This window comes from Pygoscelis adeliae, unplaced genomic scaffold (genome assembly GCF_000699105.1).
Source record: "Pygoscelis adeliae isolate BGI_AS28 unplaced genomic scaffold, ASM69910v1 Scaffold256, whole genome shotgun sequence".
Taxonomy (NCBI): Eukaryota; Metazoa; Chordata; class Aves; order Sphenisciformes; family Spheniscidae; genus Pygoscelis; species Pygoscelis adeliae.
The window spans coordinates 54,128-65,245 of NW_008824996.1; the positions used below are offsets into that span (position 1 = coordinate 54,128).

At 34.4% G+C, this 11,118-nt stretch overlaps 1 protein-coding gene across 1 annotated transcript in view; it reads right to left on the reverse strand.

Annotated features, from left to right (window-relative positions):
• Positions 1-4,572: 4,572 nt before the first annotated feature.
• The window catches only part of ZBTB41 (zinc finger and BTB domain containing 41), a 14,540-nt gene continuing 7,994 nt past the window's right edge, over positions 4,573-11,118 (reverse strand). The window contains exons 6-10 of the mRNA XM_009326158.1: positions 9,474-9,569; positions 8,830-8,936; positions 7,267-7,372; positions 6,148-6,236; positions 4,573-5,378 (exon numbers count right to left, since the gene is read on the reverse strand). Coding sequence (XP_009324433.1) covers positions 4,735-5,378; positions 6,148-6,236; positions 7,267-7,372; positions 8,830-8,936; positions 9,474-9,569 — 1,042 coding nt within the window. The 3' untranslated portion in view covers positions 4,573-4,734. The remainder of the gene's footprint in view (positions 5,379-6,147; positions 6,237-7,266; positions 7,373-8,829; positions 8,937-9,473; positions 9,570-11,118) is intronic.

The following is an 11,118-nucleotide window of genomic DNA, read 5'->3' on the forward strand; positions in this document are numbered from 1 at the left end:
CACCTCCGGAAGCAAGAAACGGTGAAAAAGCCACCCCAATTAAACCAACCAGCCAGCCAAAAGAAGCGAAGCCAGGTATTTTTCTAAATAGATTTAATTTACAAAATATTTTAAAATAAAAAGTAGAACGAGACGCGCACGAACTTGATGAAAAACGTTGCCTCATCTGTTTATCTTTCATGAGCTTTAAAACTGACAGACATACAGAATAGTGTGTTTCCATGCTGTTTAAAAAAAAAAAGGGGGCAGAAGTCAAAACTTGGCGCAAGCACCCCTGCAAGAAATCCTGTGAAGCGAGCAGTGTTAAGACAAAAGAACTTTACTTCTCTGTAACAAACAAAATTACACATAGGACTGAGTACTTCTACATTTACAGTACACTTCCTAACTTTTCCTTACAGCAAAGAATTTCCCCTAAAAAGACAACTTTACTTAAAGACTTCCATCTAAAATATCAACCTATACAGATCACATTTAAAACACGTTATCTCATATACCAGTGACAAAATATTGAGTTTATTTCACCTTATTCTTTCATATAAAAGGACCAACATTTAAACATGATCAAAATGGTTACGGGGGGATTAAAAAAAATTTGCCATTGTCGCCTTTAATCCATCAAATCCTTTTAAACCAAAACATTTCTTACGAACCATGAAAAAGATCCTTACGGGCTTAAGCAAAGCGGCTGCCCTGCACTATGTTCTGCCAGTGTCATTCTTCAATGCATACCATGAAACAACCAAATCACTGTGAGACGATACCGTAAAGAAAGATCGCACGTGACAGTAGTCACAAGGACCTACAGATAAATGCCCTCTATTTCCCTTAAGCTTCAGTCATATGGAGAACATGCAAGCTGGATCAGTTATGCATGTATGCTCAATATAGAAAAATTTCACATCTTTTTTATTGATTTCAGGGAAAAAAAACCTATTCATCTACAACAGCCTTCAGAATTCATTCATAATTCTACATTCGTGACCTTCTACACAGAAATTATTTTAAATTTAAAAATTCGAGGGTCATTTATCCCTTAGCGCTCCATAACACATCTCATGTTCGATCGAGCACGCTACGAGGTGATTCCTTTGAAGCGTTCTTCAGAGTTCTGGATGCTCTTTCACGTTTGTTACTGGGGAAATAAGCTTAGCTCTTCAATGATACCAAATACATCTTTTGTCATTGTGTTCTGGCATGACCCATCTTCAAAAATACCCGAATTATAATCCAGACTAAAGTAGCACTATATTTTTAAGGAAACCACAGCCTTACAGAAGATATATTATCACCATTACAATTACTGATGTTCAGCATAAAAAGAACCCATGAGAGCCATGCCTCTGTAGGAAAAGTGTCAGTGCTCAAAGAAGAAATTCCAAAATAAATAAATAAACCGAACATAAAATCCACTTAAAGAATTAAAGGCAGTAACCCAGTCAACAACCAGAAATTTGTTCGGCAAAAAATACAGAATTCAATGTTTAAACAGAACGAGTGCAGGAAGTTCTCAGAACCCCGTAGCAGTTTGGAGTACCAACACAGACTCCACTCTTCTCCCCAAAGGTCAGCATGTGGGAAAGACCAACTTTTTGCAATGTGCCACTGATCATTCTTTAGAGATATTTTTAAGAGACCTGCCTCTTCCTTCTTTGGCAACAAAAGGTCCACTGAGTCAATGACTGCCAGATAAGACATAGCCTTTATTGTAAAAGCGCCCTCCAGATCAACAGGACATGCGCTCTTGGATGAGCACATATACGTATTAAAATGGAGGTACCAGACACCTAAGGAGTTCGACCCGTGCAGATCGCCGCCCCTCAACTCCAGTCCTCTTAAGAGGAACTGTTGCCCATCAGCTCCTTCCACCTAACAAATGAAGTGCCAGTCCATGAAAATTTACTTTGCTCATATATGAATTTTAAATAGATGTAAAGCCATAGGATTTATAGCTCAGGATATTAAAAAAATAAAAACTATGTATCTAGCACATAAGCTTTCCTATTTTCTTTCACTGTCAACTGGCAATGATCCAGCCTGACCAGCAGGTAAAAACACTAACTAGTAGGGTTATCTGCAAACAAAAGAACACCAAAGAACTAGTAGGTAATTTTTTCCAGGAATGACTAGTAATTCTGGTGACCCAAACAGCAAAGATAGCACTCGTTCTTCTGAAAAATTAGTCCTTTTATAGCCTGTTTCTTGTTGGGCACCCAAAAACATGAAGCCCTTTGGAAGATATTGACCTTACTGTTTTCTGAATAATCAACTGAACTGGAGAAAAAGCCATTATTCAGAATATATATAAAAGGCACAATCATGAAAGAATTTTAAAAAGGACATTATCAAGTAAACATGCTCCAAATTCCATTTTAGTATTTTCCTAGAGTGCCTTCTGAACAGACTGGATTTTAAAACAAAAAATTAGTTACCAACTATTTTTAAGCCACTGTTTTGTCAAAATCCTACAATACTTTTTTCTACTGTAGGACAAAAAAGACAATAAATAACAGAGTTAGGCTTTTTAGTCTGAGAACTGCACTGACACCATTGATGCTGGCTTATTTTTAACAGTACAATTACAAATGCTGGATATCATGTTTCATGTCCACATGCGGTAATATGAATATGATACATACATGTCAACTTGAAAACTACACATAAAACAACAGTTTTCAAGCCATGGAGTGTAAAGATGACAGAAACAGTTTTATTTTGAAAGGAGATGAAGGTGGAGTTAGAAAGCAGGAAGGGTAGTACTTGATAGTGTCCTTTCAGAAGGTGGCATTCAATGGCCTCGTTATTGCTGTGTATTTGCCAGTATTCAGCTTCTTACCAGATATATTTACAGCATGTCAGTCTGAACATTCCCAGAGCACAGCTCTAAATTTTACTTCAGAGATACAAACATAGAACAGTTAAACATATGTAGTCCTGTTTCAGAAACTGAACTTTTAAAGTTTAGGACTTCTATTGTGCTTCTTTGGCTAAGTCCTATTTAAATATCGGTAACACTTAAAATTCTATAACTCTGCCACTATTTAACAGCTAACAGAAATCTTTGGTGTTTAGGTTAAGAATCCATTAGGGTACAAGCTTCAAAATAAGAACATTCAGGCAGCTCTGGCCCCTCTCCTGCAAACTGCTCAACGCTGAAATAGATGGGGATTAAGAGAATCTAACACCGAAGTATTTGAATAGGATTTAAAATGATCCGTGCCACTTAAGAGTTTATAGAACTGTGATGATAAAAGAGCTTTTCGCCACAGATCACTTGTTCTCAGGTCATCGGATAAATTTAACGGTTACAATAATACACATACGTCCAGTTTCCCATTTTAAAGTTTCCTTAAGATAATAATTTAAGAATAGGGAAAACTGGGGAAAATTTTGCCTTAATATGTAATTCTTGTGAGGAATAATGAAGATCATAAAATTACTTCAGACACTTTCTTTGGCATAATATTCACCAAACAAACACAGAATAATTATTTTTAAAGTAGGCTTAAAATAGAAAGCTTGATGAGGTTAAATTATACTAGATTTCATGGTGAATTACACTAGACTTGTAGTTCAAAATGGTGCTTTTGGAAAAAACCCTTATGTCTAGTAAAGAAAAAGCTAAAAATAATTAAAGACATAAAATACTCTCAAGAGTTTGACTTTGTTTTATAAACACAGTACAAGAAAGTGAGAAACAAAACAATTTCATTAGCAACTGACAAGAGATGTATAATTACTGATTATTTCTTTTTTTAAATAGAAGTTGAGTACTGTTCAGGAAATAATAGCCTTTAAATTTCTCCGCTATCACAGATAACCTGAAAATGGGCATGCTAATGTGGGACCCTGGTATAATTTATACTCTAACAAGGATAAACCATGCCAATCCTTTATGACTGTTCATAGATTAAAATGACCTTGCAAATATTCCCATTTCTTTCAAAGTTAGAGTGTGGGGCACACTTTAGAAGACAAACAAGATTGAAAAAGCAAGAAAAAATGCATATTAAAATTATATAGGACTAACTGTAGAAAATTAGACAATACCATCGCCTAGATCTTTCCACATAATTCAGTATTAGAGATCAAGGAAGAATTAAGAGGCCAAATTTAGGCAGCCTAATTATACTCAGGGGGATCACCAAACACTCTGTTAAGTGTCTTCATAAAATATCTGAATCACTTTTCAGAAGAATCTAGTACCTGTGTCCATTGGCTAGGCTCCAGAGCCCGGCAGACTTTAAAACCCTCCAAAAATGCCTGAGGGTTCAAGTAAAATTATGTTTTAATTTCTATGTGAAACATAATTCGAAGTTTGTGTTTTATATCCCTGCCTGCCCTTACAACTTTTAATGAATTTGATAATAGTCCTTATTCTTCCAGAATGCTTTCTATTACACTTAAAACATTAATTCAAAGTGAGATGCAGAAAGGCAAACATTTTTTTTAAATTAATAGCCAGATATGTAATTACATTTTTCAGCCACTATCCTCAAAAGATATTTCAGAGCATAATTTTTAAAAGACCATCTATAAGATTTTTAAAAACTCTTAAAATCAAAAAAAAAAAATGTGCCTAAATGTTCAAATATTATGTAAACAAACCTGTTTTTCCAAAACTATGCAGAAGACTCATGAGCCCAAATAAAATATAAAATATAAATCTTAATTGCCATATCAGCCTTCTGTTGGCTAATGGCTTAGTAAATTAGGTGGAATGTTACGGTCTGATCATGAATGTTCATTGTTTGAAATATTCTGTACAGTAGGAGCTGTATCTAGCCCCAGCAGAGTTCCAAGATACGACTGGTCTCTAGGATCCAACATTTGCTCAGGCCTTACAGGATGAACAATATTTGCAGGTTGTGGAGTAAGAGTGTATTTCTCTAGAAATGATAGATCTGTTGCTCGTTGATAATCTGTCTGCTCAGGCTGTGGAGGAAGAATGCCATGTGACTGAGTAGTATGCTGTACTAGATCCGCTTGTGGATCGGACATCTGAACTGGTACCAGCGTCACAGGCACACATACTTCTGTAGATACATTCTGTAGCAAAGTTTTGGCTTCTGATTGATATGCTTTGGACTGTTCCACATACTGTTTAGCCTCAGTTTGGTAAACTTTGTCATCAGAGGTGTACTGCACTGGTAAAGAGACTAGCTTTTCCTCTGAAGAAGATGTCAATGCCTCTTCTGCAGCCTTTGATCCATGAACATGATCAATATGGTATTTCAGCTTGTCTTTTCGTTTAAATGTTGCATTGCAGTGTTGGCAATTAAAAGGTCGAGCATCTGAATGAATAACCATGTGTTTTGTTAATGTCTTCTTAATTCTAAAAGACTGATTACAGATTTGACATTTGTAGGGTTTCTCGCCTGTAAAGACAGAGAAGAATTAGTTATTCTGAGTAACACCATGTCGCACATAAATACACAAATACATACATGGATTGTGGCATAGAGACCTAGTATAAAACAATTTTACTGAAAACAAAGAGCGTATGTTTAGCATCAATTTTGGAATCAAGGGAGCCATTAGAAGTTTGTTTAGAAGTTATATTAGCATACCCTTCTCCTTACATACAATTCTCTCAATACTTGGGATTTCTGTCAGGTACACACAAAGACAATCAGAATATAAACCAAATAAAAAAGAACAGTTTTTAAACTGTTATGATACATGAGCTCAACTTGTACTTCTATATATTTGCGAAGGACAACGATTTCCCTAAACGTAAGGCAGGAAAAACAAAGCCAAACATATAAGGACATAAACCTTTCTAAAGAGATTTTCAACTCCTTGTTTAGATTACCACTCGAAATGTAGTATTCTCTGGACCACAAAAATTATTAGAAGGTCTGGATAAATTTGCCAAGAACATACACCAGTAAACTAAAGGAAGAGGTGTGAAGAGCATACCACAAACCTGTGTTGAGGATTATCAATATTTCAACTAATACCTTCAGAAGGTAGTATTCAGGAATGACCAACATATGAGAAAGAGTAAAAACTCTTGCTGCTTCCTGCTACTCTTGCCCTGAATGCTCAAAAACCATAATGAATTAAATAATTCCATCAACGTTGATGCATAAAAATACATTCCTACATGTTTCGTGGTTTTATTGGGGTTTATTTTACTTTTACCTGAATGTGTCCTAAAATGCATTTCCAAACTTGATTTCCCTTTAAAAACTTTCTTACAGACTTCACACTGGTGAAATGTTGCTTTATATCTTTAAAGAAGAAAAGGCATTTCATGTTAGATACTTTTTTTTTTTAAACCAACTAACAATAAAGCTACATGCACAGTCCTTTCTGAAATCTTTAACTGCAAAATAGCTAAATATCAAAGTTTCCAAATTTCCTCACTTATGTTCATATTTCCTGGCATCTGCATACCAATAAGGTCAATTAAGACTCTTTTCGATATTCAATCTTACTCTCTGCTGAGATTGGCACTTAGTATTCAAAGAACAAAAGCCACTAAAACTTCTTTTCTGACCCCAAAAATATCCTTAAGTAACAGTTTTTGCTCAACATCCACAAGAGGCTTTCACTTTGGCAGAATTATGCCATAAATAAAGTACTAGGAATGGTTTAGGCTACTGGCTACCAAGAAAAAACAAAGGGAATAACCAGCTAGTGTACTATACTTTCAACACAGACACATCTATAATGGCTTCTACACAATGCTAATGAGTACAAGCAGTTAAAACACATCAATTGAAAAACAACGCCTCAGTTTATTTGAAAATCTCCGAAAGCCTTATTTTTGGAGCTCAAGAATTTAAAAACCGTATTGCAATTTCAATTTATAGACATAAATTGGGTTTCAAAGTTTTTACCTACTTTCAGAGCCACTAATCTGCTACCAGCTTCTAAAATACCTAAGTGTGGGATAGTTCTCACGGTGCTTAAATGACGTCTAATAATACAGTCTTAACTAGTCTGCAATGACAATATTACAGCAAACCATCAATTTAGAACAACATTGAGACAGCTAATTGACAGATTAAAATTTGATCCTTTTTTATGTTTTTATTTTATTTACTTAATTATGCTACAAAGAAAATATCTTGCTTAAATTGTGAAGGCTATTTTCTGACATCCACTTCAAACCATAATAATGATATCTCTATCAAAGACTAAGGGAACAGGCATGACAAACACACAGACTATTAGAATTCTGCATGAACATGCATGTCCCAACAAAATCAGTACAGTATAGAAGTATTTACGCAGTTATAAAAAATCCACACTTACTTCTGCCAAACTTTTTCTCCTAGATGAACACTTTTATAATGAACAGTAAGGTGATCTCTACGGCCAAAACATTTTCCGCACTCCTCACACTGATGTGCTTTTTCACCTACAAGGGCAAAATTCAATAGATTTTGGTTAAATCTTCTGGAACTTATTAAATGTCTAAGAGCTGTCATTGTAAGACATACAGTAGATCCATGTTCAGAAAGTTGGCCAATCAAGCTCTTCCATACCTTACTCAGAGAAGGATTCTCTGTTATCAAAGAACAAAATTCAGGAAGTAGGTTGGTTCTATCAGAGTAAGAATTTTTACCACTTGTTATATATGACTATTACTGACCGTTTGTCATTTCTACAAAGAAATTCATGAGTTAAGACGACACTTCCCCAAACACCCACTACATGAGAGGTACAAGTGAATGACTAGGAATCTACTCTCTTCATTATGACCCAAAATGTGGTATCTTCAATAATTCAGGGGCTTTAAAAGAGAAGCTTATTTAAACACACCAATTATTTTCAGATACTAATTTTTAGAACTTAAAATTACATCACAGTATTTATCTGTTTAATTATCCTGATTTACATAGTTACCTTTTTGTTTTATGCTGCTGCTTAAAAGTATCTTGATTCTTTTTAGTCATCTTGAGATCTTCCACAAAGTGGCAGAATATTTCTTCTCATGTAAGTAGGAGGAGTGTGGACAGTCAAAGAATGTAACTTTCTAGAGGGGGGAAAAGCAAATAGAGTAGAAAAGAGGATTTTTTTTTTTGTACTTGAGTTTTCGAAGATTTCTTTATTTTATAGCAGACATTATGATTTCAAACACTAAAAAAGAAGCTGTCCTTCAAAATAAAGGCTCAGGAAGTTTAGACTCTGATCACTTTCATATTTTCATGCTGCCTAGAAAGTATTTTGCCTCCTAGAAGGCCACATTCCCTTTGGATCCTGTTCTGAAAAAGGAAAAGTCCCTAGTGAATCTTCACTCTTCCTATACATTTGATAAACTTTCTGCTCTCAGTGCAACAGAAAGATTTTTTTTTTCTTCCTCCTGATCATCCCCATCTGGCTGTTCTCAGGGTTGCCTCCCACCACTTTCCTTCCTTCCCTCTTCCCCATAACAGAGACTTCAGAAACACCTCTCTGATGTTCTTACATTAAAGTGATCAGTGTACAAACTTTGACTGAGACTGTGACAGCTTCTTCTGTGTTGTGGTTATAACGTTTCACACAATTGCTATTAAAAAAAAGAAATCAGAACTCATTAAAAAATCCTCCTTTTTCACTTTTGCTTTTTTTTATTATTATTTTTAAAGCAATTCACTGTTACATGTTTTTGACTGTCCCTCAGCTTTCTATGTTAGCATGGAGGAAACACTTGGCTTTTCAACGTTGAAAACATGTAAGATTAACCCTACATTAGTAGACCTTAAAAACAGTGAGAGGAACTTTTATCAGGCCTAAAACATTGCATGTACTGAAAAAAAAATCCATAATTAATTTTTTATTTGATCTTATTTCAAAATAGTACTTTTGAAGCCAATTTTCAAAGCAAATGCCTACCTGAGTGTATTTTTTTGTGTTTTGTCAGATGGTCATGCCGAATAAATGTTTTCCCACATTCTTCACATTCATATCTCTTGTCATCATGGTGGACTCTTAGATGAAGTCTGTATATTTATGTCATAAATATAACCATAAAATGCAATTTTGTTAACATAATCTGTACTGCTAATTCAATGCAAAATACCAGAAAACACAGTCTTTAATGCTTCAAACAAATATCAGGAAGTAACTTTCAGTTGAGGTATGTTTAAACTGCTCTTAGAAAGCAAGAGAGAAGAGAGCTGAACTCTCACATCTGACATTAATTTAGCAGGATATTTTAGTCCTCTGCTTATTTTCTCTTTGAATAACAAAGATGCAAAAGTTTTAAATGTGCAAGAAAGTCAACTTTGATACCAGATTTGTATGGGATTCTGTCTGTGTTTAAACCACTAACATCTTGTATTAAAAATTAAATGACTTCTCACAGGTTAATTAATATATTTTCAATATTTAAGCATGTTCAAAGCATTTACTAATGCTCTCAGAGCTGGAATAAATCAAACTCCATACATTACAAAGAATTATGTTGATAACATGAATGCATATATATCACCAAATAAGCGAGACAGTTTAGGAGCTTATTTAATAAAAACCTGTACCTGTAAGAGCTTCCGTGACGAAAACTCTGTCCACAAATACTACAAAGATGAGGCTTCTCTCCACTGTGAATTCTCAGATGTTCTTTCAAAGTTGTTCTGTTTAACAAAGGCAGTAAAATTTCATTTTAAGCAATGTCACTGCCACTTTAAAGTGAAACAGACTATAAATTTCTCAATTTCTTTAACTCTGATGGATCACAGTATATCCAAATAACTGCATCGATTTATTCAGATACACACACTCAAAGGCAGTATGGCAACCTATCTACTATTTACTGAACCAGCTGGGTCTAGAAACAATATAAGCAAAGAAACAAAATGTCCCAACATACATTTGGACAACTTACATTAAAGAAAACATCATTTTCGACACTATTTTCTATGTAATAATTTCCTTATTACTATATGTATAAAGCCAGAGCTTTAAAGCCAGACTTGAAGGAAACCTAGATCATGGATGTTAATTTAACTTAACTCAGCACAGAGCTTATTTAAATATATATATATTTATACACACATACATATGTATACATATGCAAGTCTACTTTTACTATCGCATTTCCGATGTAAAAAAAAAAAAAAAAAAAAAGAAGCGCATGCAGGTGAAAATTCCTCTCAAGCACAGGAATCAGACAATAAAATTTACTGTATACACAGCTGGTAAGTGTGTGAACTAAACAAAAGAGAAAATTCTTTCATCTCATTCCAGTACTTATTATAAATATTATTTTTCAAAGGTATTTTTTATGCTTTACACAAAAATTTTATCTTTTCTAATAAGAGCAACATTTAAATATTCAACTGCTTTACACAACGTAAATGAACTTGAAGTGTATGAACATATTGACTTTTTTTAAACAGCAATTCTTCTTGCAGTTCAAAGTGAGCTTTATAGAGTTGAAAGACTATCTGTTACAGCTTGTTTGTGTACTATTTCATTATTGCATTAGTGCATTTTCTTTTAACACATGCATACTCTATTGACCAAACTACTAGAAAATACACACCACCAATAAAACCCATTAGGGACAAATCTTCCTCTTACAATACTTCCAGGGGTCTTTGCCAGTCATTGGAAAAAAGATTAAAAATCAAGAAAACATACTGCAGTACGCAAACTCAGATCTTTTCATATTCCCCAAATAGAACATAACTAGAATCTTAGTCACTGTTATTGAAATGAAGCTGTATTCTGTCAAAATAATAATAAAAAAAAATATAAGGCTTATTGTTTCAGAACCTAAACATAAATCACCATTTGGAAAACTTAAAAGATCTCCTTTATAGAGCAGTGCAAGACACCTGCACTGAAGCCGTGTTAACAACCGTTTAAAATTCACATTTTTTTCCCCTCATGTGTAGAACAGAAATGGGGGGGGGGAGCGAAATCTTATTTCTACAGGTTTTCTGTGCTCTTTTTCTGTATACTAGAATTTATGAGCCAACTTTTAGAGCTTCCACTTTTCAAAGTGCTAAATTAACATTTTTTTTCCACCATTTAGAGAAGCAGCAGCAAAGGTTGTACAGTATTCCTCCATCTTCCATGAAACCATATTTGTAGAAGTCCAACGTCTTCTTAGTCATTCTCACCAGTGTTCCTCATCTTCCTGTCCTCATCAGTATATTTACCAAAATATCTATGGCA